Source organism: Hyperoodon ampullatus (genome assembly GCF_949752795.1).
Source record: "Hyperoodon ampullatus genome assembly, chromosome: 1".
Lineage (NCBI taxonomy): Eukaryota > Metazoa > Chordata > Mammalia > Artiodactyla > Ziphiidae > Hyperoodon > Hyperoodon ampullatus.
Genome location: NC_136914.1, coordinates 196,740,818 through 196,767,674, shown reverse-complemented (window position 1 = coordinate 196,767,674; position 26,857 = coordinate 196,740,818). Strand labels below are relative to the sequence as shown.

Sequence of the window (26,857 nt, the reverse complement as noted above, 5' to 3'; positions counted from 1 at the left end):
TCAGTTCAGCTCAGCTGTACAGAGAGAAACATTCAGCACGTGTACCTCCTAGGGCTGTGTGGCCTGTGTGGCTTTCTTGCTTCCCGTTACTGATTTTCCTGGAGGATGAACATCCAGATCTTTTGAAGCCTATTTTGAAATCCTTCTCCATGCAGTTCTGAAAGATACCCTGGGTCTGTTATTAGGCCATTGTGAACTGTAGGAGAGGTCAGGGCCCAGGGAAGGCTCAGCTGGAAGTGCAGCGGACAGTGTTCCTTGAAGGATTTAGCGTTTCTAGTCGTTTTCTTTGGTGTGAATTTTCTTCATTAAGTTTAGAATGTGAGGCTCTGGCCCTTGATCTTTCTCCCCAGGCAGCATATCCTGTCTCACCACTGCAGGGGGTTTGGCTTGCTGATACAAGGAGATTGTCTTTTGCTTTTCCGTTGGGGGGGCTGCACGGAGCAGTGATTCTCTACAGGACCGCCACCTAATTCCCTGTGCTGTCAACTTGCTCTTTTTTAAGAAGGATGATGTGGGAGCTTGAGAAATCTTTCATAAATTCTTTCTTGAACTGAGCCTTACTAATTGGTCAGAAGTCTGCTCACCAACCTAAACTTCATTTAATAAAAGGAATCAACCCGCTTTGATTTGGAAATGTTTACAGCTGACATTGTAACGCATTCATTGACTCAACTCACTGTTGCCTCCATTTCCTCCTAACCTCATGATGGGTGGTAAACCTCTGAAAATGTGATTTGTCCCTCTTCACCATCCACAGGTTAATTTTCATTGACCGTCAGGCTTTGCCTGTCTGTAACCAGGTTCATCTCATTCCCCAGCTGTACCAAGTTGCTGGCTGACTGTCGCTTTCATCCTCCAGGAGTCTGGGACTCAGTCTTCCCTCTTGGGTCTTTCCTTTTCAGACACGGATCCTACAAAAATCTGCACTGGGAAGGGAGCGGTGACTCTCCGGGCCTCGTCCTCCTACAGGGAGATCCCAAGCGGTAGCCCTGTGAGCTCTCGGGAAACCCCCCAAGAGGAAAGGAAACCAGGTGCGCTACCTCGGAGACCAGGGGAAGGGTGGGAATCTGCCTACCGATTCTCCCAGGGGCCCCTGGCACTGTCCGCTCCTTCTCGTCTCTGTGGTGGGTGGTGATCACTGCCCTAAACTGACAGGTACCCACTTGCTTCAGGCAAAGGCACGGCAGCGACCACTTTACTCTAGCTTTTGACGGAACGCGTGAGCAGTCTGCGGCTCTGCAGACTAGTTTAGGAGGATGGAGATGGCTTAGGGGCCTGGGGAGGGAGTGGTGGGATGGCCTCCAGGCTTGGCTTCTCTGAGCCCATCCCCACAGGAGCTCAGCTGTGACCATCCAGGCGGGGCTGGGGCTGGGGAAGAAGCCAAGGGAGACTGAAAAGTGCAGGCGGCCGAATGGCCTCAGCTCCCAGAAAGCAGGGAGGCATCCTGAGGGAGCAGGATCAGGAGAGCATGTCTAAGGCCAACGCGAAAGCCCCCGCCCCTCGGGAAACCCGGGCGCCTGGAGCACGGTGCTGAGGTGGACACCTGGGACTTTGGGATTGGCACATGGGGTTCATGTCCTGCTTCCACCACCTGTTGGCTGTGCAGCCTTGGATGAGATGGCTGCTCTCTCTCAACCCTGGTGAGCCCACCTGTCGGATCAGGTTGATAACTGTACCTGCCTCGCCGCGTCATTGTGAGGATCATGTACGTCAAGGGTTTTGCATTGAGGTTTTGCATTTTCGACAAGTTCCCAGGTCATGCTGATGCTTCTGGTCCAAGGACCACACTTGAGAGCTACTGCCATAGGGGATGGGAGTTTTCTCCCATCTTGAAGGAAGGAAATGGAGAGAAAATGAATTGGAGTGATGACCGACCACTTCCTTGGGACCAGAGACAGGCAAGCTCTTCTGGTACAGTTGGGAATGGTGTGTTGTGATAAGATGGAATTATACAGGATGGAGATGGTCAGTACCCAGCATCCTGGAAACTTGACTTTCTTTCTGTTCCCTGCCAGCTGTGACAGGTACCAAGGCAGATGCCCAAGGACGAGGCCAGGCTAGGGTTTGAGCACCAGCCCCGTTCTGGTAACGTCAGTCCCTGTGGAAAGCTGCTTTTTCCCTAGGCTCAGGGGAAAGCATGAGTGGCCTCCAGCACTATTATGTTGAAAGTAGCTGCTTGGCTCTGTTTTCTTGAACCCATACCTGCCTCTTTCCCTACTGCACTTTGCCACTCTGGTCTCCAGGAGAGGTGGAGCCACTGGGAAGATCCATCTCCCAAGCTGGAGGACCTCTGGGAAAGAGAGACTCCTAAGGGATAATTTAAAGAGAAAGACCATACCCTACAGCCCCGTGGCCCGATAAAATGACCTCTCAACCTCCCGGCCCTTCCTCTGGTGGTGAATGGGAGGAGAGGGAGCCTTGAGCTCCCCCTGGTGGTCACAAGGTGCCACTAACATAGAGCCCCAATGTTATTCTTTACCTTGCTGTCTGTAGGTTTGCGCTCCAGTGCAGTGATTTGAGCACTTATGGAAGCTCTCTCTAGTCCCCAGATAATTCTATATCGTACAGATTTATAACAGGTAATTTGGATTAAAAAAAAGATCTTGTTTTAAATTGAAAATACTCTGAAGGATTGGGGGATGGCTATCAGTCATTCACACCTTACAGTAAATTAATCTTTGTAGATTATTTTTCTCCAGATAAAGAGGTCATTGAATCCAAATCAGCAGACATTCATTCTGCATCATATAGGTGCCAGGCATCACTGGGACTCAACAGGAATTGTGATGAGAAGGGAAGAAAAGGGAGAGAAATTTTGGTGCATCATGTGAGCACAAGAGGCAGTTTGCTCCAACCAGAGAGTCAGGTGTGGAGCCCCAGTCCACTGTCATGCTTTCTGACCACACGTATGTCACACCTCTGAAGCACGTATGAAGTATGAGGGACTTGGGAAAGATGGTTTTCAAGGCTTTCTAGTTCCAGAATGCTCTGCGAACTTGGGAAGTTTGGGAATTAACCTGACACAAACAGAACCCTATTCACTGGGGACACATTCAGGATTGTACACTAGGCCAGTGTGGGTGGAAAGGAACAAGCTGGGGTTGAGTAGAGGTGGGGGGAAATTACACTGATTAGGTGTACAGCTGGCTGGAATGAGTTAACACTGGAGGTGAGGATAAAAGAGGATGCACCTCCAGAGGCGGGACATTCAGGACCAGAGACCTTGTTCTCTTACCCTCCTGGTCATTGGCCAGCATCCTGCTGGCCCTTGACTCTGGCTGGGTCCATGTGGCTCCCCAGCCCTCCTTATCCCTGCCTACTTCCTCCATCTGAGCCTCTGGATGACAACTTGCTGGCCCACACCAAGCCTCTGAGACTTGACCAGCCTCATGAAAACAGTTTTCAGCAGCATTTGCCGGCAGCTGTGCTAGCCTGGCCTGGGACCCCAAGTGTGAGGCAGGGAGCCTTGCTTGGCTCTTGCCAAGGATTGGGTGCGCTTCCTTTTCCCAGTGTCTTCACAGATAGTGGGTGTCAGATAGCATCCAGGTCTCTCCCCTACCACCAGGGCCAGCATCTGTGCCCCAGCTGCTCTGGCTGTCTCCTCTCTGCCTAGCTCCCTGGCTTTACCACATTCCTCCATCCCTGTAGATCTCCACGTTGCTGATCATCTGCCTGAACTGGAAGCTTCGGTCTCACGTTACTGCCCAGCACCTGTGGCCTGATTTCTTTCCCCATATGGCCCCTTGACACCCGCATTTCAGAGGTGGCCCCTATTTCCAGTCCTTGCTCCAGCTCCCTTACCCTGTGAGAGGTGGTCTCGCTCTCAAGTCACACAGTCCTCTCTCAAGGCTCAGCTCTACCACTTACTGTCTTGGTAATATGGGCAAATTAACCTTGGAGAGCTTCACTTTCCCCATCTGTAAACTGGAGATGACCTTAATCGAGTTGCTGGGATGCAGTGAACTCTTCCATCTCAAGATATAGCACAGAGTCAGGCATGTACAAGGTGCTCTTGAATGGAAACCATTCTAGTTTCTGCCGGTCAGGAGGCCACTTAAAGACTTGCAGTAATTTCTCGTAGAGGCTGTGAGGGTCTAGGCCCAGCGTGGTGGTGGTGGGAATGGAGAGCAGGGGCCAAGCGAGAGGTGTATTTGGAGAGTGGAATGGCAGGGCCTGGCAGAGTGTTTAAGGAGTGTGGAGAGGTAGGCCTCCATGCTGAGCAGGAGGCGCCTTCCCTGCTTGACTAGGAGAATAGATGTGGCACTCATGGAGATGCTGGATTTATGAGGGGAGTTGGAAGGAATGTTGGATTCCATTTCTTGACGTGTTGAGTTTCTTGGCAAGAGAAGGACTTCTAGGAGGAATTTTCTAATAGGCATTTGGAAATTTGGAATCCAGGGTGTGGATCTGGGAGCCATTGGCATCCAAGTGAACGTGGGGAGGGTGGAGATGCTCTCTGAGGTGGAGTGAGAGATGGAGCCCTCGGAGTTGCCCAGTTTAAATCCAACCTCCAGGCTCCTGCCCTCAGTGGTAGCTTGACTCTGGATCCCTGACCACCCTCCTAATCTCTGAATGTAGACCTAGGTTTTGGGATCTGTATCATCTGGAAAGAGCTACAGTAATCTTAATGCTGATTCCCGGCCTCCAAGAGAGGCCTCTTATTCCTGCTTCCTGGTATAATAGCTTGGCCAGGTTTGGGTAATGGCCCTGTTGGTTCAGGTGTGACTCCACCTGTGTCCCCAGGTCACGGTGATCTTACTCAAGAGGAGACAGGGAGCCTGAACTGGTGGTGGGCGCTGTACGAAGCTTCCTGTCTGGTATGGCCTGGAGACCATCAATCCCTGTGTTCTGACTCAAAAGCCAAAGTTCAGTTCGACACTTACACCTTATTCTGTGCCAGTTGGCTCCCATCCTTCCTGTCTGATTCTTGACTGCAAAGTTAGCTATGGATGTAAAGATTCTTGGACCTACAGTCAACTCATTTCCTCACATTTGCTCTCCAGAAATGACAGTAGCAAAAAGATAAGAAAATTGACATTAAAATAGTTAGACATTCCCTACCCCCATTAACTAAGAGTCTTTTTCGTGAGCTCATGTGTGAGAAAAGGGGGCCAAATGAGAAATAGTTGGAGGCAAAAGTCCCCACAAGAGAAGACTCTCACTGTGACACCAACTGCAAGGTCAGGGGATTCCCACAACCACTCTCAGGTTTGATAATTTAGTAGCAGGGCTCAGAGAACCCGTTGAAAGCTGTTAAGGAAACGTGGAGTTGGTGTGGTCCCTCTCCTGTGGAGTCAGGACATGTTAGTTCCCAGCACCGTGTGTGAGAACATGCTCAGAGCAGTGCCAACCATGAAGGTCATACAAGCTGTGGTGTCCATGGTTTTCACTGGGGCTCTATTCCATAGGTGTTATCCACTGCCCAAGTGGTTCATCTCACTCTCCAGTCCGTTAGGAGGTTGAGCTCAAAGGCCCCCAACCTAAGTCACGTTATTGGTTTAGCACAAAGACAGTCCTATCAGGATGACATTCCAAGGGCTTAGAGATTAACTCCTGGAAGCCAGAGGGCAAAGGCCAGACCTCCTTTTGGGGAAGAGTAAATTCTTCACCACACAGCATGAATAAAAATTAAACAAGGTATGGAACGCTCTTAGACCCACTTTTAACACCTTTCCTCTAACTCTTGGATTCTCTACCAGGAAACACAGATCTAACTCAATGAAGAGTGTCCTGAGATCCCAAGAAGTGATCAGCAAAACAAGCTTACAATAGACCAAAATGAAATTAGCACAGAGTGAGATAAAGGAAAATAAGTAAGCTGTGACCACAGGCCAGAAAAGATTGTATATAAAGAATAGATGGAGGAAAAGATAAGGCAAAATAAATTAAACTTCTCATGGAAAGGCTTGGTCTCCTCAGGGCTGCAAAACCTCCTGAGGGACCCAGCTTTCCAAGGCCCTCCTCCACCGCGGGAGCTCTGAGCTAACATTTATTGAGAGAAGCATTTTGACGGTCTCCCTAACCAAGAGTGAATAATTGATAATCATGTACGTAAAATTTCACCTGCCGCCCTCAGACACAAATGGCCCTGGGCTGCTACCAACCTTCAAGGTTCAGAAGACTAGGTAACAGATGAAGGAGGATGAAACGTCAGAAATGCGGCTCTTTTAAATAAGAAAGGAATGTTCTGAGGAGTCCTGGGAACTGCCTTTTCGGGGACAGCGTAAGGGGAACAGTTTTAAAGACTTGGAATGAGAAGAAAAAGTGGGTTGATTCCCGAGGATATTATGTTCTTAAGGCTATTTATCAAATGGCAGAAGTCGACTGCTCTAATTGCTGTGTCTGGGAAATTTTTTTTTCCCCTTAGGCTTTGGATCCCGATCTTACTAAGCACATACTTTATGCCACATACTTCCACTTAGTCCTCATGACGAGAGGGAAAATTTCTCATTTCACAGATGAGGCTATGTCCCTTGCTGCAGGATATGCAGTGAGCAAAACAGGATTCAAACTAGGCTGTCTGATGCCACAATGACAGTCCCTTTATGATACCTAAGGGTTTTGGAACAACAGACTTACCACAGCTTTCCACGATACATCTGTGTGCCAACATCACCTAAATAGAACCAACCTGGCCAAAGAGCAGACAAAATAACACGCCTCCACATCCATGTACGAAGTTCACATCCTTTATTGATAGCCCCTCATCAGAACCTGTTGACATAGAGAACAAGCGTATGGACACCAAGGGCGGGGGAAGCGGGGCGGGGGGGTAATGAATTGGGAGATTGGGACATACACTAATATGTACAAAATAGATAACTAATTAGAACCTGCTGTATAAAAAAAAATTTTTTTTTAAAGAACCTATTGACATTTAGTACGTGTGCGTAAATCAAATAAATTTGATAGAATGACTTGACAAAACTGGACTAGAAATAACCTAGGAAGGAAGACGAGATAGTAAAAGTGATAGATACAGGGGAGGAAGGAGAAACATTGCCACAGTGTGTCACCTGGTATCTGAAGGCCTGCGGGTGCAAGGAAATCTCGGGGCCAGGATCTGGATGGATGCACGAGTGAGTGTTAAAATGGTCACTTTTCCTGCTGTATAGCACAAGGAAGTCTTCTCAATACTCTGTAATGACGTATATGGGAAAAGAACCCGAAAAAGAGTGGAAATAAGTATATGTATAACTGGTTCACTTTGCTCTACAGCAGAAACTAACACAACATTGTGAATCAACTCCAGTGAAAATTTTTTAAAAACGGTCACTTTTAGGACGCGTCACGTACCTGACCTCAGCAACCCTGTGAGGTGTACGTGGGATAAGGATTATATTTTATAGATGGAAACAGTGAAATTTAGGGTGATTAGCAGCTTGTCCTTGATTGCACAAGCTGGTATGTCGCAGTAATGTGAGTAAAAATCAAGTCCTGTAAATTTCCCAGCCATGTGGTTGGGACAAGAAGACAGACATCTAGGAATTGTCCCTAAGGGCGTGGCAGAAATGTGACGGCCGACCTGCTAAAAGAATGTACAACTGAAACAGGTTATAAAAACCTCGTTTTAGAGGAGGACGAAATTTGCAAAAATGGATATGGTTTCCCAGAGTAAGGACTTTTTTTTTTTTTTTTTTTTTTGCGGTACGCGGGCCTCTCACGGTTGTGGCCTCTCCCGTTGCGGAGCACAGGCTCCGGACGTGCAGGCTCAGTGGCCATGGCTCACGGGCCCAGCCTCTCCACAGCATGTGGGATCTTCCCGGACCGGGGCACGAACCCGTGTCCCCTGCATCGGCAGGCGGACTCTCAACCACTGCGCCACCAGGGAAGCCCTAAGGATGTTTTTGAGTGTACATTATTATGTCAGTGATTCTCAAAGTGAGCTTTGGGTTATGGACCAGCAGCCTTACTATAACCTGGAGACATGTTAGAAATGCAAATTCTCAAGCCTCACTTCTCCTCTGAGTCAAAAACTCTGGGGATGGGGCCCTGTGATCTGTGTTTTAACAAGCACTCCTGGTGACTCCGATGCAGATAGACTGCTGTACATGGATGCACATCACTTGAAACCTTTTCCCCTGCCTGGCCTTTTGCTCTGACACCCTTTGGCTTCTGCCACCTCCCTGGAATGTAGCCTCTGCTTTGTGGCAGATGGCAGGGTTGGTGGCCGTGGGTGGTGGACAGAGTGCTGCACTTGATTCTGGAGACCTGGGCTGACTGCTTTATCACTTCCTGGCTGTGTGACTTTGGGCCAGTCAGTTGGCCTCTCTGTTTCTTCATCCATGAAGCAGAGTGATTACCTACCTCACAGACTTGTGTACACTGAATTAAATACTAAATATATGCAAAAGTGGCCAACAGCGTCTGGCACGTAGAAAGATGTTCCATCCGGAAAGCCCATCTCTGATCCCTGAGGAACCCACATTGAAATGGAGCCTTGGGCTGTGAGAGCTGCAGTGCTTTATTCCCCTCTTTATATAGGGTGAGACAAGGAGGCAACCAGAGAGGAGGAGGAGGAAATTAAGGGATTGGCTCCATGAGGGGCTGGCAGACTGTGGCGCATGGGCCTAATCTGGCCTATGCTTGTTTTTGTACAGCCCGTTAACAAGGGATGGGGTGTGTGTGTGTGTATATATATATATATATACACACACATATATTTGTGTGTATATATATATATAATTTTTTTTGGCTTGCCTTTAATTAGACAGCTCTTATGCTTTTAAAAGTGGAATCAATCAGAAGGCAAGGGTGTAGGGGAATAATTTTCCAATACTTTTCTTGTAAACTCAAATTCTTCTTTGGAATAAAGCAGGCTTTGGTTTACTGTTCACAAGGTTACTTCTGAGTTGCAAAAGAAATTTCCCTCTTCAATCTGGGCTGCCACAATTGGACAGTAAAGCATGAGGACGCTTTTTCTGGCATCTGGGTTTTTATATTTTAAGGGTTGAAAGAAAAATCAAAGAATGTACTATGTGAAAATTACATGAAATTCAAACTCCAGTTTCCACAAATAAAGGTTTATTGGAACACAGCCACCCTCGTTCACTTGATATTGTTTGCGGCTGCTTTTGTGCTACAACAGCAGAGTTGAATAGTTGTTACTGAGCCCATATGGCCGTCAAAGCCTAAAGTATTTGCTAACTGGCCCTTTACAGAAAAGGTTTGCTAACCCCTACATGGAAGATAGAGAATAGAGGCAAGAGATGATGCAGAAGATGGTGGTAAATAACAAACATTGCTGAGCTCTGCCAGTCACTGTTCTAAGCATCTCTCATGCATTATATCTTTTAATTCTTAAAACAACACGTATGAAGCAGGCATATCGTTACCCCCATTTTTCATATGGGAAAACTGAGGCTTTTTACTTGCCCAGGGCCACAGAGCCCATAGGTGGAGGAGCCAGGATTTGAATTGAGGTCCAGCTGCCTTCTCAGCCAAACTTGTGAGCACTGCACCGTCCTGCCTCGTGGTGCTGGTCGGGTTAGGAGAGGTTTAGGGTCTCTGAGCTGCTCCAGGCAATGGCTGGAGGGCAGGGTGGCAGCTGGCTGAAGGGGGGGACAAGGGTGCCTTGTAGTATGATGAAAACTCAGGGTGATTAGATTTTGAAATGTTTATGTAGCTCGTTTCATGGAAAGAAGAAAGGCAGGCAGGGAGGAAAAAAAGCCCTTATCACAGCAGATACCTTGGGGCTTAAATCATGTTCTCCCCTTTGCGCAGCACCAACAGCCATGGAAAAAGTGCTTATCGATGTCTCCCTCTCCGGGTCTGTTAATTAGCCCAGGCTGCTGCTGAGGAGAGGTCATTCTGGGCCCACGTCAGGCTTATAAAAGGGGAATGCAAGTTAGTGAGTCAGGACTGGACAGGAGAGTTCTGTGGCCTTTTTGTCTGTAAAACAAGAATGTCAAGAACAATTGTTTCTTCATTACTGTGAATGTGAGCCTTGTGTTTTCAAAGGTCAGCGCCTGTGAGCACATCATGGTTTAGAGTGGGTTCCTATGGTAATTAGACCATCGTGACTGAGGGCATTTTGTGTCAGGCAACGGGGTGCTGGAGTTCCGTCTTTCTGTGCAGTGCGTCCTTGTTTCCTGCAAACGTAACCATTTCTGTTTTCCCCCCTCTTGTTTTCATCCTTTCTGCACCCCACGTAGTTCTGGAGTCAGAGAATTCCTCAGCAGGTATGGTTTCTCATGCATCCTTTCTGTCCCTGCCTTCCACCAGGAACCCTTCAATTAGAGGGGAACCCTTCAATTAAGAGGGGAACCAGGGAGTGCTCCTGTGAGTGAGGCGTTTCTTCTTTTTTTCATCTCTCAGATGAGTGGAGGCTTCCTTCCAATGCTGATGCCAATGGAAACGCCCAGCCCTCTCCACTCGTTGCCAAGGGCTACCGAAGTGTGCATCCCAACCTTCCTTCCGACAAGCCTCAGGTAGGCGGGCGCCCAAGGGTGGGATGGGAACTGTTCTTGAGTTGTTTAGCTTGCACTTGTGACTTCCTGCTCGCCCAGCTGGATGATGGACTGGCTTCCGAGTCCCACTTTTGGCCAACTCTGAAAAAGCCCCGGGAAGACCAGAGTTAGGGAGAAGTTGGGGTCAAGGGAAGCAGATGTATGGGATGAGGCTGGTCTGTACCAGGGTATCAGAAGTATAAGCCCAGTATTCTGTAGGTTTGAAACGTGTGGAAATGTTCTGAAAGAGGGAATGCCAGGTGGGAAAAAGGTCTGAGCCTGTTTTATAAAAACTCTTTAGAGCATAATATTCAGAAGGCGATTACACTCTTGTGTTTATTTCATTAATTTGCTCGTGTTGAGGCTGTAAGAGTTTCAGCAGCTCCGTCCTTACAGATTAAGATCAGGGGGCTGTGGCCAGCGCAGAATCCAGCAGCCTAGAAGCAGGCGGAAATCAGAATGTCAGTACAGTGGGCTTTACACTGCCTAGCACTACCCTACAAAAGAAAGTGTACCCCACGTTGTACAACTTGCAGTGGGAATAATTTTGCTTAAGTTTTCCCCCTAAGTTGTTTTCCTCATCTTTCTTTCTTCCCTCTCCTGTTGCCTTTTTTTTTTTTTGGCTGCACTGTGCAGCTTATGGGATTTTAGTTCCCCAACTAGGGATCAAACTCAGGTCCTCAGCAGTGAGAGCGAGGGTCCTAACCACTGGACTGCCAGGGACTTCCCTACTTTGCCATCTTGACGAAAGTAATAGACCCTGTTTTAATTCAGGCAATCTGTGAAGAGTGTTTTTATATAGCAGAGTAATATCCATGGAACAGAGCAATCCTTTCTTTTAAAAAGAGCTGCGCTGCTCAAAAAATTGCGGCAGAAGTGTGTTCCCTATGCAGTCCGCATGCCTTCCTTTTTCCCACCCCCCTTCTCCGATAATCCTCTGGGTTCTGCTCATGAGGACATAAAATTGTGCTCGTCCCTGGAATGAAACCAAGTCCGAGATGATGCCTTCCTTCCCCTCTGCAGACCCTTGTCTCCCAGGCTTAGAGGAGGTTGCTGAATCGTGTGCCAAGGCAGCACTACTCAGCCTCCCCGCCCCTACCATGGCCTGTCTCCCGTAGCTACTGCCACGTGCATGCAGGGCCGCTGGTCAGGGCCAGGAGCTGTGAATGGGCCTGGTCTCCTGAAGTCCTCATTAGACTCGGGATGTGGGAGGTCTGTTGTCTGGTAAATGGCCATAGTTTCCCTGTTTCTAAGACCTTTCCCAGCATCTAAGTCTGCTGCTGGTGGCAGGCACACTTCCTTCTTGGCGTTCTCCAGGTTGGATACAGTTGGCTCTATATCCAGGGTAGGGAATAGTTCTGATTAATTCAAGACAAGTGTAGAAGCACATCCTCTTCCACTATCAGGGACTTAGCCCAACGGGTGGCTCACTAATTCCTTTTGGCTTCTTAAATAGCTCTTCTACAGAGAGAATTTTAACAGCGTGTGAAGTAAATAAAAATCCCCTTTAAATACATGTACTTACAGCAACTTTACTGAGCGTTTGTTGTGTTTGGATCACTGTGTAAACATTGCCTTCAAGGAGTTTGTAAGTGTGAGCCTCATAACAAGGCTAATCATCCTGTAATATGGCCTACGAATAGTGTATGCATTTTCTCATCAGTCACTATCCGAGAATTTTCTTTTTACCTGGGTGTCTGAAAGGATACCTGGCATATTGCTGATGTAGAGGTGTTATTCTGTATATTCAGTGTAAAATTGGCCATCCAGCTTTCAAGAGGCTTTAGGTCATAGATTCATTTTCTGAAAGCAAAAACGACTTCTTGTCTCTATAGCCATTGCCAGAGCTGTAAGTATACGCTGGCTTAGACAAAGCCAAGGTGGGCTGAGCTGCTGACTGCTCTGGCTTGGTTTCAGATGAAGACAGCTCTCAGATACCTGCAGGCCTAGCACCTCCTCCTAAGGATTGAGTCGGAGTCCGAGGACACATGGGCCAGAGGGGAATCGTGTCTCCTGATGCTCCCACATCTGCCTTTCCTCCTGCTGCCCTGCTCTCCTCACCCCCAGTGACACGGAATCAGGGCTTTCCCCTCTCTGACAGCATCATCTTGGGGATCCCCAGTGGGGACAGGGATTGATAGTTTCTGGAACTGTACATACTAGGAACATGTCAGATTCTTCAAGCAGCCCCATTTTTGTCACCACCCCATCTTCTAAAAAGATAAATGGAATTTCATTAGTAGCCAGCTGGGGAGGAATGCCAACTGCCTATATGGTTCCCACAATGTTTACAATAAAACAGAAAGTAGTTCCTTACATGTAAAGTGACTGTGCCTATCCCCCTCCCTCTCTAGAGCTAAAAGGAGCCCCGGGACAGGAAGGCCTTGGCTCTGAGCGCCTTGTCAACACTCTGGGGAAGCGTCCTCTCTACAGGGTCAGAGCCCTGGGAAGGCTCAGGCCTGATATAATGCAGCCCTGGCACCTTATATGGCCACAGCCAAATTAAGTTAAAAAGTCATTGAAACCAATTTCTATCTTTGGGCAAGAAGAAATCACATGTGGGACACTTGAGCTCGAAGTAAAAGTAAATTTGAGCCTAACTCAAAATTGCCTTTTACTTACCTCCCTGGCAACCATCATCAACTTACCCACGGTCCCTTTGGTGCGTGCTTGGTCAAGTGCTTTGTTTCTAGAGAGCATCATTTTCATCTGTGCGTACACCCCAACCTCCAGCCTAAGTTCACTGAAACCAAGAGAGTACATCTGGATGGTTTTGCTCCTACTAATGACTGAAAATACATTTTGTATTTTTGGCTGGTACACATGGCCTCACTCCACTGGCAGTGTCCTGGGCACCCTGTGGAAAGGATAGGCATCAAGTTAACCTAGTTTGCTGAGGGATGGGTTGTTTATTGTCTCTGGGTTGATATTCTAGTCCAGACTCATACTTTATTCTCACTTATTTACCCTCAACTAGCATCCCTTCCCCTTGCTGTCTGCACTCCACAAAAAATAAAAATAAAATACACATAGGCCCACACCCTTGCACCCTCCAGTTTGGGGTCACAATCCATTTGCCATTTATCAACCAAACTCTAATATACCTTACCTGTGCAATTTAGTGGAAGGTTCTCATTTTCTTCTCATACTGGGCTATCTTTAAAGATAGGGGCCAGTGAAGAAAATCTAGGTGTCTTAACTTAGGCTGCTATAAGAAAGTATCAAAGACAGGTGATTTAATCAACAAACATTTATTTTCTCACAGCTTCTAATATACCTTACCTGTGCAATTTAGTGGAAGGTTCTCATTTTCTTCTCATACTGGGCTATCTTTAAAGATAGGGGCCAGTGAAGAAAATCTAGGTGTCTTAACTTAGGCTGCTATAAGACAGTATCAAAGACAGGTGATTTAATCAACAAACATTTATTTTCTCACAGCTCTGGAGGCTGGGAAGTCCAAGATCAAGGTGCCAGCCTGTTAGGTTCCTGGTTAGGGCTCTCTTCCTGTCATGTAGACAGCTGCCTTCTCACTGTGTCCTCACCTGGTGGAAAGAGAGGGCTCTGGTCTCTCTTCCTCTTCTTATAAGGACCCCTGTCCCATCATGGGGTCCCACCCTCATGACCTCATCTAACCCTGATTACCATCCACAGGCCCCATCTCCAAATGCCACCACTTGGGGTTAGGGGTTCAACTTGTGAATTTGAGGGGTCACACATCCAGTCCATAACATTAGGAAAATAAACTTTCCTTATCTTACTTGATTCCAAGTTGAGCCACAGGTTGACAGGTGGCTGTTCTTGTAATGAGGATCATCTGGAGATTTACCCCATTTCCTGACCCTCTGCCTCGCTGAGACCCAGGGAGGAGCGAGGGGCTGTGTTGAGGGAGAGGGAATGAGATGGGAACTACAGTTTTCTAGCTCTGAGCCTGGAACCAGAGCTTTGGGCTTAAACCATGAGCCTGAGGCTGATCACCCCCTTTTAGGATTGTCTGTGCCTGGTGGGCTGGATGGGAATGAGGAATGGTCTGGAATTTGGTAAACAGGCACAGTCCAATCCAGTCAGATGCTTCATTGCCTGGTCTCTCTTTGTTCTGGGTGCGTCAAAAATGGGAGACTGCATGCTTTTAATCTCATGCCTGTCTTCCTTCTAATAATTAGTTCCATCAAATTGTTTCCTCTGAGACAAGAGCACGTGTGGATTCTAAGTCCTTAGCATTCTCTTCTTGGTGAGTTTTCATTTGTTATGCTTATGGAACTGAGTGCTAAATCTTAGTGACTCAATTAAGACGGCTGCCTCCTGTGAACAACTAAGGATGATTCTTCCAGTTGTCCATTTCCTGAGGGAAAAGAATGGAAGACACTCAAGAGTTAGAGGGAACTTAAACTCTTAAAACTGAAGGTACAAAGAGGAAAATCTTTGAGGATTGGAGAAAACAGGGGCCTTTGGGGCTTCTTCTGCTGGCGTTTAACCCTTGGGCACCCTTCTTGGGTCAGGAGGTCTCAGAGGGTACAGGTCAACCCAGGACTCGTGTCAACCTGACTTAGCACCTGGGCTGAGCTCAGCCTCCCTGTGATGTAAAGGAGAGTCAGGCCTGCCTCTCCAGGTGAGTAGGATTCAGTCCTTGGCTTTACCGCAAGGAAAAATGTACGGGCCATGAGGCGTCTGAGCTGAGGATTTGCTTAAAAACGTGTCCAGAATTGTTTTTTCTTCGGGTCGCGTTGTGCTACTATTTCTAATGGTCATCCTTCTTTCCATTTCCCCTCCTCTTTCTTTCTTTTTATTGTGTCTTAAAAATACTACCAAAGGTCCTCTCTCCCCCATGCCCTCCTCTCCCTCAAGAGGACTGCTTTGCATGGCAGCCCCCCGGCACCCGCAGTTCCTTCAAGGACTCCCTTTACCTGAGCTCACCAAAGCCGTACGTCCCACCCGGCACCCCCAGCCAGCAGAGCCCCTCACGACCCCGGCCCGTCTCCGTCCCCCTGGCAGCCAGATCAGCGCCCAAAGGTGTGCTGTGTCCTGGGCCCTCACTTCCGGGTTCCACGCTCCCCAGTGCTTGGTCCCACCCCCAGCAGTGCTGTGCAGCTGCCAGGACAGTTTATAGAGAGAATGTGAGCTCTAACCCACGTCATGAGGCAGTTGGGAATAAAAAGGTCAGCAGCTTATATGTACCTTGTTTATCCCGTAACATTCGCCCCGTGGCATCGGCAGACCTCTCTGGTGTTGCACGTGACCCAGACAAAGGCACTCCCTTGGAAGCTGCGGGCACTCGAGCACGGGCTGCCAGCACTGCCTCCTGCACAGCCGGCGCGGGGAAGCCACCCCCTGCTCCTTCTCCTGGCCCTCCCAAGCTATTTTCTGACATCCGTAAGGATGCCGTTAGCCGTGGCGAGAGTCCTTCCCCAGGGACTCGGCCTTCGTCAGCAGACGCAGTGACACCACCTGTGCTAGGCCCCCAGGTTACCTCTGATCCCGAAAACCGGAAGAGAAAAGAACCTTACCTTTTGCAGCCCTGTTATCCAGCCAAGGCAAGGAATTAGGAATGTTTGTGTGTCTCCTACACCGTCTCTTTCGAAAACTCATGCGCGCAGCTTGTTTGTTTTCTGGGCCGCCCTACCTCCTTTCCCTTGTGAATGGTGCTGCAGCTTGAGGCTCAAACCCTTCCGTCTCAACATCTCAGCACAGTCCTCCCTGTGTCTCCCCGCCTCTCTTTTCTGTAAATATGTAAGTATGCTGGAGCGTGGAATCCGTAGACTTGATAATATGGTGAGCTATTATATGTTACATGTGTTCTGTAACAAGGTGCCAAAGAGATTGTATTTACTCCCAAGCTTTCGGGCTCTGCAAGCAGTTTTGGGGTTAAACACAGCCTGCCTGCCTGTTCTGTTGTTTTCTTTTTCTCAAGTGTTAAAAGGACTCAAAAATAGATGGGTGGAAAGTAAACTTGGATGGGGTTCCCTCTGTGTCATAGTGTCAGGAGGCCAACTGGCTAGCACTGACTGTCTCGTGTACTCTGAGGAAAGGGCACTGATTAAATATTTCTCAGCGTACATCACTGCATGTCCGCTCTCAGCTGTTTAAATATGGAATTCCTTCTTCCCTGCCGTACCCCTTTACGTAACGACCCCCTTATTTCCTACAGGATGCCACTTCCTCCAGCCCAGCCCAGCCTGAGGTAATAGTTGTCCCTCTCTACCTGGTTAACACTGACAGAGGGCACGAAGGCACTGACAGACCTCCAGCATCTCTGGGGCCCCACGGCCCCCCGGTCCCGGCGGCCGTCCCTGCCGGCTCACCTCTGACCTTGCCGACTCTAGACGATTTCATTCCCCCTCATCTGCAGAGGCGGTCTCACCACAGCCAGCCAGCCAGCACTCCTGGCGCCCTCCCCCCCGTTAGCCAGACACCGCCATCCTTCTCACCACCGCCTCCGCTGGTCCCTCCGGTCCCCGAGGGCCTCCGCAGAATCTCGGAGCCTGGCCTCACGGGAGCTGTTTCGAGTACCGTAAGCTTGCTAGATCCCCTTCCTCACAGCCTTCCTGAATGTCTGCTCCCAGCAGTAAAGAGAAAAAAAAAAGAAAGAAAGAAAAACCAAAAAACCCTTTCTCACTCAAGTACTAAGTTCTGAGAGAGATGTTGGCTGCCCTGTGCTTGTGTGATGACGGGAACCGTGTTTGCTTTCACTAGAGCATGCCTCCCCTGTGTGTTCCGTGGGCCCCTTGTGGCTGTTCAGCAACCTCTCTAGACCCTCTTCCTCTCTGTCCTGTTTGGAATGCACATCTTCCTGCAGAGCAGACCACCTCTGTGGCCTTTCCTTTGGCTAACTGTGCTCTTCGTAGGCCAGGCAGATGTAGTGCGGAGAGCGGAGGAAAGCTGAGGAATTGCGTGGAAAAGCCAACAGTGGGCATGGTGCTGTTTCTCTAACAGGGAGCAGGGAGGTTCTAGGGGAGGGAAAGATTCACTCGTGCTGATTTTGCAAGTAAGCAAACTCTCTTTTATATGCAGCAATGGCAGAGAGTGGGTTTAAAAAAAAGTTTAATTGAGCAAATGGATATACAAGCCTGGTACAAGCATTAACACTGTTTCCTCAAAAGGCAGAAAATTGCTGGGGCCCCTGCAGGGTGGCTGCCAGGGGCTTTTGAGGCAAAACAGTACCTGCCCCAGTGGTCATGGGAAGTTAGAGTGTCCCGACACTTCGGGTCCTGTCCTGCTAGGGACGAGTCCCCATCGTAATGGGAAAGCCCAAGTGCTTTAGAGGAAAGGCCAAGTCAAAGGGCTCTGTCTGTTCTCCCCTCAGGAGCCCTGGGAGCTGAGAGACCGCAAGAACCTCAGCGTGAGTCGTAAAATGGGGACGCACGGATCTGTCGGGGCTGTGTGTGCAGTGGAACTGAGTACGCCGAAGTTTCTGATACAGGGCCTGGCACGCAGAGAGTGCCCAGTAGCTGTTAGCTTTGGGGCTGAGGGTTGCCCTAGCAAATGGACCAGAGCTCCTCAAAAATAAGTGGCTGACTAAGTAGCAGTTCATCATTGAGTTCCTGCCACGTTCTAGTTTTCCTGCTAGATTCTGTGGGCACAGCTGTGAACAGGATTTATCTGAGTGGTGTCTTGGTGCTCAAGTGTAACGTACATGGTATCCTCTGAGTTTATACTCCTTGATTTTCTGATTGAGTGGGTCTGGGGAGGGGCCGAGGACTGAGATTTGGTAACAGGCATCCTGGGGGATTCTGACACTGAGGATCTGTGGACTCACATTTTAAAATGTAGCAACCTAGTGGGTCATGCAGTTGGCTGCTGGAATTAAACGTTCATTGACATCCCTCTGCGGAAAGAGGTATGCCTACAAAACTGGCTCCAGTGGCTCATTAAACTGAAGCCAGTCACACAGAAAGCAGGAAGGAAACTTGTTTTTTGACTTGTAAGAGAAATTACAGTGAGATATCAGGCACGCCAAAGCTGGGAAAGGCTACATCCGGGCAGGGTCCTCTTCTCTGATCTCTAGATACAGCCCATCACGGCTAGGTGAGGACCTGGCCAAATGTGGCCCAGGGGCTTTGGATATCCTAGCTTTGAGCTTTTCCACTCAGCCCTGTTGGAGGAAAGTGCTAGATTGTTCGCTGATGCATTCTCCTCACCCCAGCTCAATTTATAGGTGCATTTAGAAGCCACTCTTGTTTTGGAGAGTACAGGCACAGAATGTTTCTCTGGAGCAGGATGTAAAGCAAATCTTATTTTTAGTGCACTAGTATATCATGAGTAGCTTTCTTGTGTACCCTACACTTTGTCATTTGCATAGATCTAGATTTTCATATTGAGTTTGTCTCATGTGTGCCAGGACAGATTAGTTGGGACAGTGTCCTCAATTTCTCAAACCTGTTTGGTCAGCCTGGTATACTGACTTCCCCGGAGGACTTCCTTTGGCCTGATAACTTCTGGTTTGGCCCTGGGTACAAACAGAGTAAGAGGTGAAAAAGGAAACTGGTTGGATTCCTGCAGTGAGTGAGAATTGTCAAGAGGAACAGGAGCCCCTGTGGATGGTGGCCAAGCCACAAGTTGATATCTGCTCCATCTGCAGTGATTGGAGAGTAAGAGGGAAGAAAATTCATGTGAATTGATCCAGGTTCTTTTAGCCAATAGCTATTTCTGTGATGTTCCAGAAATAAGATTTATGCCAGAGTAAAATTTGTGAGATGCTTAATGTTCACATGATCCATCCTGGCATTTGTACTTTAAGGAGCTGTATGCCTGATTTTTTGTGTTTCTTGGGTGCATCATGGCAGAGTTATCTTTATTACATCACTTTGGAAGTAAATTAGGAAAAGTGTAATTGTTTTTCCACTATACAAAAGAAAAAATTGAGATGAGGCACTTTTTGAACAAGATCATATTGTGCCTCTCGAGTCTTAGGGAAAGGTTTTATTTACTAAACTGAGCTGCCACTCATAACTAACAGCTGTGACGTTAGGGCACTTTCAGAAGAGGTGAGCTGACCAAGCTGTGTTTTTATTTTATTTTTTATTTTTTTTGCGGTACGCGGGCCTCTCACTGTTGTGGCCTCTCCTGTCGCAGAGCACAGGCTCCGGACGCGCAGGCCCAGCGGCCATGGCTCACGGGCCCAGCCGCTCCGTGGCATGTGAGATCTTCCTGGACCGGGGCACGAACCCGTGTCCCCTGCATCGGCAGGCAGACTCTCAACCACTGCGCCACCAGGGAAGCCCCAAGCGGTGTTTTTGTTTGTTTGTTTGTTTGTTTTTTTGCGGTATGTGGGCCTCTCACTGTTGTGGCCTCTCCCGTTGCGGAGCACAGGCTCTGGACGCACAGGCCCAGCGGCCATGGCTCACGGGCCCAGCCGCTCCACGGCATGTGGGATCTTCCCAGACCGGGGCACGAACCCGTTTCCCCTGCATCGGCAGGCGGACTCTCAACCACTGCGCCACCAGGGAAGCCCCAAGCCGGTGTTTTTAAAGGAAGCTCCTACTATGTGTCAGGAGCTGTCCCGGGTCCGGACACTCACATCCTCTCTTTTGGTGGGCACGTGTTCTCTTGCTACAGAGGTTGTTCAGAGACACCTTTGCTGGTAGACAGCTCCTGTCAACCATGTGGCATTTACTGAGCACCCGTGGTCTGCAGGGCATTGTGCTAGGTGCAGGGGGGAGAGGAGGAAGGGAGGCATAGCCCTTGTCCTGCAGGTACTTACAGAGCAGTTGGTCTCTGGTGGAGCACACTGACTGCTTTGAGCTACACTTTTATCTAGAAGGTAACTATCAGTCTTGTTCTTCAAACCTTTTGGGAGTGACATTCTGGCTTTGGGGTGTGTAAACTTCAAAATAGAAACTTTGCAAAATTTATAGGCATGATAGAGGAAACTGTCTACATATCTTTACTATGTTTTAAGGTCCTATTTTCATGTCTTTAAAAAGACTGCTATTATTCTCATCATGCAGATTATAATGTTAGTAGTAATAATTTTATTGGTATTTCTGGCAGACACCTCGGGATTTCAAAGTCAGGATTTTCATAAGTCTTTACTTCAGAGATCTTTGTCAGTCAATATTAGAGTGAGAAAATGTCACAGTACGACAAGATAATGTCCAGATCTCAGAAGTGAGTGCTAGTAGGGTCGTTCAGTGGTGTAGGTAAGAGTAGCTTTTCCAAGAGCTCCAGTACTTAACTCTTCCCTGTTCTTACGTCAATGGCTTCTCGTCCTCACAATGTCTCGTGTTGCTCTAAACAAGTACTAAATTTTCCTGACTTTCCCCAATTAAACCACCTTTTGTTCTCAGATTGCATTGGGGATTGCATGAGTTTTGCATGTTACGCTTCTTCGAATTTGCTTTTTCAGTAACCGGATTGAGCCACAGTTATGACCAGATGAAAATAATGAATGACGTTGCTGAGACTTCGAGTAACAGTCACCTTCCTTCTCTCCCCTTACTAATCCCAACAAAGAGAATAAACATTCCAGATTAAACTTACCTAACTGGAATTAATATGTCTCACTGGTTACATTTCTTTTTATAATTAAGGTCCTTGTAAAGCTTTAAATCTCTTCTTTTTAAAAAGCGGTACCTCTTGGTTTCACGGAGTTGCAGTGAGTGACAACGCTGGTTTTCTTTTCAGGACTCAAGTCCTCTACTAAATGAAGTTTCTTCATCGCACGTTGGAACTGATTCCCAGACCTTTGCACCAGTTAGCAAGCCATCGTCTGTCTACCCGTCCACGACAATTGTCAATCCTACTATTGTGCTCCTGCAACACAATCGAGGTAAGGGATCTGCGAGGAGCACCCCGCCCCCAGCTGGCTGGAATCAGCCATAGCTGCCCTGTGACATCTGGGGCAAGAATTCTGCCATTGCACAGCATTTTCTACAAATCCCATCCTTCCCCAAGGCCACCTGCCCCAGTTTACTCACTCCCACGACCCACAAAGTAGATCACAGCAGCAGACAGAGGCCCCTGTCTGGCCATGAGGTCAGGTGTCTGAATAAGTAAGTAGGTGACGTGTGTCCCACAGCCTGGCTATTCAGTTTTCTTCAGATGGGAGCTCCGAAAAGAAAGAAAAGACAGAAAGGAAAACATCTGCCCCTTAATTACCGTCATGAGAATTCTAGTCAGGGCTCTGCTAGGAAAATCCAGGTGCAGTAATACCTCTTTTAATTACTGTCCTAAGTCCTGTAGTTCTGTGACATGAATTTTCTAGAAAGTAAACTTTTGAGCACCAAAATTAAAAAAAAAAAAAGAAAACCTACTGGCTGGGAACTTTTCTAGAATAGAAAACATGTTTTTGTATCTCTAAAACAGAGGCTTTTGAACTTTTTCTTAGTGACTCATGGCCTTCATTCTCTCCAGAAGTCACTGCACTGGGCTTTCCCTCAGTGGCACCCTCTGGGGACTTGACATTGGTGTGGCTTCTTGCCCTGTACCCTAGGTGGCCCCCGACAGCTCTGCTGAGGGTTTTCATGTTTGTTTTCTAGAGTTTCTCTGACTGCTGCTGGTTGGTTCTTCCCTTTCTCTGAAGGGGTGTCATAGGGGAAACGGAGCGTGTTGAGGTAGTAATGATATATGTTGACCCTTCTGCTTTAAAATCCCAGAAGATGATTCTAAGTCCCAAGTTTTCCTTTTTGAAATTCCATAGAGGAATAAACTTCCCCTTCACAAAAGTCCTTTGCGGTGTGAACTGTAAAGTCTCCAAGCAGTTTCCTAGTGTAGAAAGGGCTCTTGAGTCTGAATTTCAAAGAACGGTGGAGGTTTAATTATTTTATTTAGAGCTCAAAGCTCGGTACCAAATCTTCCTTTTCTTGACTCCCTGCTCGCGTACTTCATACTTTTCCTCCCCTCCCCTCCCCTCCCTCTCTGTAGGGACTTGGATGAGGATGAGACTGGAGTCTATTTTTAATTGTTTTCCGTATTAAATGGAGTTTTCTATTTCCTGCCCCAAACTTGAAAAGCAGATGAATGAAACATTTTCTCTCACAGTCATCCCACTCAAATCTTAGTTATTTTAGTCATTTTATTTTTTTTCATTCTGTGTGGTTCCCGTATTAATTTTCACCCATGAATCTATGTTCTTCAAAAGATAGAAGGGTCCCACCCCCTACACTAAGCTACATAAGAGCCCGTTTTCCTTTCAGCGGTGCCATCCCCCTTACTGGCAGTAGCTTTCTCTCTGCCCAGAAAGTGTCCATAATGCAGGACAAAGTGAAATTCTGGTTCTCTATGAACTTCTTTATGACTCATCTTTTTAAAAAACCCACTCAAAAAAAAGCAAGTTAGTTCCCAGAAGGAAAGGCAGTTTATTCCCAAGGCCACTTGGTTTTTGGGAAATGTCAAGTGTAATGCCAGCTACTTCTGATGGCACCTAGTGAGACGTTTTTGGGCACAGAAGTGCCTGTAGTTCCTTTTGCTTCTTCCCTGAACAAATGGAGTCTGCTTATTTTCTCAGATGCCTTTGGTTCTTGCCTTTCTCTTTTGTCCAAGTCCTGCCTTTGGGCTTAAACATCAGAATCGTGCAGCCTGAATCACACATCCCTCAGGAAAGGGTTCAAGTCCTTTGTTGTTTGGAATTAAAAGGTAGCTTCCCCAACGCTCCTTAAGGAGGCGGGAAGAGTTGGGGAGAACGGAAATGCCTAGTGCAACCGGCTTTGGATCACTAATCATCAACCCACTTTAGGTCAGGCATTTTTGGCTTCGCTTTGGAATTTACCCAGCCTGGCAGCCCTGCTTTGCCTCACAAAAAGTACCCATGAAAACAATTTAACTCTTGCAAAGTCTCCTGAGGGAGTGATAACTCTGTTCCACTTCTAGAATTCTAGTTTAGTCATCGTTAAAAAAGGTTCCCTTTGTTCCTGCCTAGGCTGCCCCAGGGCACAGTGTGACAATAACCCTGTCTCCCCAGGCCAGGCCCCCCTACTGCAAACAAACGGAGGGGCACTGCACCTGGCCTGCCCCTCACAGTTGTGTAAACATAGGCCTTGCCCCTCTGTCTGGAGCTTTCCGTCCCACATGTGTTTGAGGGCAGATGGCTTATGATCACTCTGGCGAGGAGGATTTAAACTGGAAAACTCTCAGGACTGAGAGAGTGCCTGGGTGGTTCTTGGTCTTCAGTGTGTATAGCATGCTGGGAGTCACATTCAGGAGGGCTTTGGCGGGGAGGCATGAGGGAGAAGCTCTGCATTTTTCAACAAGCTTGCAGGGCATGTCCATGGACCACGTGAAGGACAGGAGTTCCGCGGTCCCAGACGTCTAGATCTCATGGTCACGTGAAACGGTCTGGGGACTAGCCTGGGATTGCTAATTTCTAACTTTTGCTAAATAACACTCCTGAAAAACAACCACTGTGATCTACACTGCATGCATCTCTTTCTATGGAGGAAAGGCTGTTCCGCACCTCAGAAGCGCGATACCACATAATCTTTTCAATTGAATAAATTTGCTTTTGATTGCTAGGGAAGGCCTTGCCTCCAGCTGAGAGCCTAGCGTTTGGGTACCATAGATCCAGTGAGCACTTTGATTTAACAGACAAGGAAACTGAGGCTGAGACGTTACGTAGTTGGTCAGTGCCATCTGGCAAGTTGCTGGCAGAGCTGAGCCTAGGGCTCTGCTGGGCTTCTGTGGCACAGCTAGTGTGAACCTTGCCCACGTGTCTGACCTAGACAGGGTGGCTTCCCCCGGCTGCGAGCTCCGCTGCTGCTCTGTTTACTTCTTGCCACGCTGGCTCTGGAGGGAGGGTGGGGATGCTGCCAAGGGGGACGATGACAGCACCCATGGGCTGGCAAGTGTTCTATTTTTATACATGTGGCTGCTTTATATTTAGCAGCTGTAGAAGGCAAAGGTCATTTTTGTGCTTATCCCAAAGCACATACGCACAGAACTCTCCAAAGGAGATGCTGGCCTCCCCACTGCGAGACTGCCCAGGAGGGTGGGAAACCAATGGACCTCCCACTGTTAAGGAACCAGTGGGACCTGGTGATTAGAGTTGGAAAGAAACCTGGGGAACCCAGGTTCTGAACGCAGCTCTGATTTTCAGTGTCATCTTGGGTAGTTTGTGCCCCTTATCTGAGGTCTCTCAGCCAGTGCTGACCTACCTGCTAGAGTTACTGTGAAGATTAAAAGCATTCACACATGTGAAAGCTCTTAAAACAATATCTGGCATTTAGCAAGCTCTCAGATGGTAGCTGCCATGGTTATGATTACATTCCCTCAAAAGGTACCAAGACTGGGGTGTAGAAGGTCCTGCTCCCTTGAGACCAGGGGAGTTGAGGGCCTCCTTCAGTGATCAGATCACTTTAAGATGTAAACAACCAGAAAACAGTGATTGTTCCCCAAATCCTGGCACAAATCTAGGGGGAGAAGGACAGGAGACACCACACCCAGATGAAGCCACATTACTATCCTTGTATTCAGCTGGGCTACACAGCATTTTAGCATCTAAGCCCAGAGGACAGTGAGGACACAGGTTTGGGGATCCTAATGAGTTATGCCAGGACTTCTTGGTCTTACCACGTCTGTGTAAATCTCACTTACACTGTGTATTTTTTGTTTTTTTATCACAGAACAGCAGAAACGACTCAGTAGCCTTTCAGGTAGGTGAGAAATATTTATTTACATTACTAACACCTGTTCCTGCTAAAGCCATCTTCTGTCCGCCACCTGATGTGTTCAATCAGTGAAGTCTTGCGAGCTTCTCTGATGTGTTGGGAACTCTGCTTATTGCTGGCTGCAAGGATGATAAAAACAGGCATGGTTCCTGCCTCCCTGGAACTTGAAGGCTGGTGGGGGCACAGTAGTGGTACAAACTAGTAAACGTGTCCCATGGGACAGTGACAAGTGCCTTGATCGGTAAGAACTGGCTATTCTGAATAAAAAGGACAAGGAGCTATGCTTTGGATGGAGTGCTCCTGGCCAGAGTCATTGAAGAAGCCACCTTCCTATTGCTTCTGTGTCTCTTCTAGGGTGTGACAATCTGGGGTTGGGAAATGTGGATCAGTTCTCTCCTTTTTGGGTGGCAAACCTAAATGCCAATAGATGACCCTGGGATGATGGACCAAGGGGAGAGCCTCCAGACCAGCAGTGCCTGGAAGAGGGTTGGGGAGCACAGCTTCTTGAACTTGAGCTGGCATCAGACCCTCCTGGAGAGCTCCCCAAAGCCCAGATTCCGGGGCCTCACCTCCAGAGATTTGGATTTCATAGGTATAGGCGAGAAGTTGCATTTCTTTTTTCTTTTTTTAAATATTTATTTATTTGGCTATGTTGCATCTTAGTGGCGGCATGAAGGATCTTCGTTGCAGTGCGTGGGCTCCAGGGTTCTCTATTTGTGGTGTGCAGGCTCAGTAGTGGCGCAGGGCTTAGTTGCCCCATGGCATGTGGGATCTTAGTTCCCCGACCAGGGATCAAAACCACGTCCCCTGCATTGGAAGGCAGATTCTTAACCACTGGACCACCAGGGAAGTCCCAGAAGTTGAATTTCTAACCAGCTCCCCAGCGATGCTGATGCTTCCCTCTGTACTGACTGCACTGGAATAGCAAGTTTCATCAAGAGCCGACAGTGGTGGGGAGTGACTGCAAATATAATCAGATATCAGGGCTCACTCCCTGATAAAGTGTGCAGGATTGGAACAAGGTTGGGGTGGGGAGGGAACCCAGGAATGGGAATGTTTGGCCACTTCCTTCCGGCTTTCTGTAGCCATAATCCTGGTTCTCCCACCTACTGATGGTGAGACCTAAGGCAGGTTACTGATGATCTAAACTACAGATCAGTTTTTATCTGCCAAATAGGGAAAGCACTAGTGCCTCCTGGGTTCTGCTTGTCAACAGCTTAGCACTGAGCACTGGCACTCAAGTGCTTGATAGAAACGAGCTACTGTTGTCAGTAGGTGCCTCCGTTGGCTCACTTGTCATTTTATTGAGTGCCTACTTTGTGTAAGGCACCAAGCCAGGCTCTGGGGCTGTTTCAGGGAACTGTGCTGCCCTCAAGCAGCTAATGGTGTGATATCATGGCTTGTAACTTTGTTTTGGTCATGGACTCATTTGGAGAATCTAAGCAAGGCAGTAGATTCATTCTCTAGAAAAAGCCACATGCATGCAAACACGTGCATTTGCCGGTACTCGTGATCTCTGGGGTTGAGGACCCCTGATCCGGTGGACAGCAAAAGCCACCATTTTTCTGAGCCACTGCTCCGTGAGTTCTGTGTTCCTTCATCCCTCTGCTGTCCTTGTGATTCATGGAGAGCCTGGTGGAGAGGACATGGGATTCTCACACCCTCTCCACTTTATCCAGGACTTGGCCACAGGACCAGGACAGGCCCTGGCTGAGCTCAAGGTGCCCTTTGCTGCCCCTCCTGGAGCTGCCGCACTCCAGCCCACTTCATTCCCTGGCCCCAGCCCAGATTGCTGAGAACAGGGCGGCTCTGAAA

General features: G+C 48.1%; 1 protein-coding gene across 1 annotated transcript in view; it reads left to right on the top strand.

Annotated features, from left to right (window-relative positions):
* The window catches only part of SORBS1 (sorbin and SH3 domain containing 1), a gene marked incomplete at both ends in the record, with an annotated part of 113,437 nt that overhangs the window by 5,779 nt on the left and 80,801 nt on the right, over positions 1 to 26,857 (top strand). Inside the window, 5 exons of the mRNA XM_079711869.1 lie at positions 903 to 1,031; positions 10,155 to 10,181; positions 10,318 to 10,430; positions 21,066 to 21,210; positions 24,998 to 25,027. Of these exons, the coding sequence (XP_079567995.1) occupies positions 903 to 1,031; positions 10,155 to 10,181; positions 10,318 to 10,430; positions 21,066 to 21,210; positions 24,998 to 25,027 (444 nt within the window). The remainder of the gene's footprint in view (positions 1 to 902; positions 1,032 to 10,154; positions 10,182 to 10,317; positions 10,431 to 21,065; positions 21,211 to 24,997; positions 25,028 to 26,857) is intronic.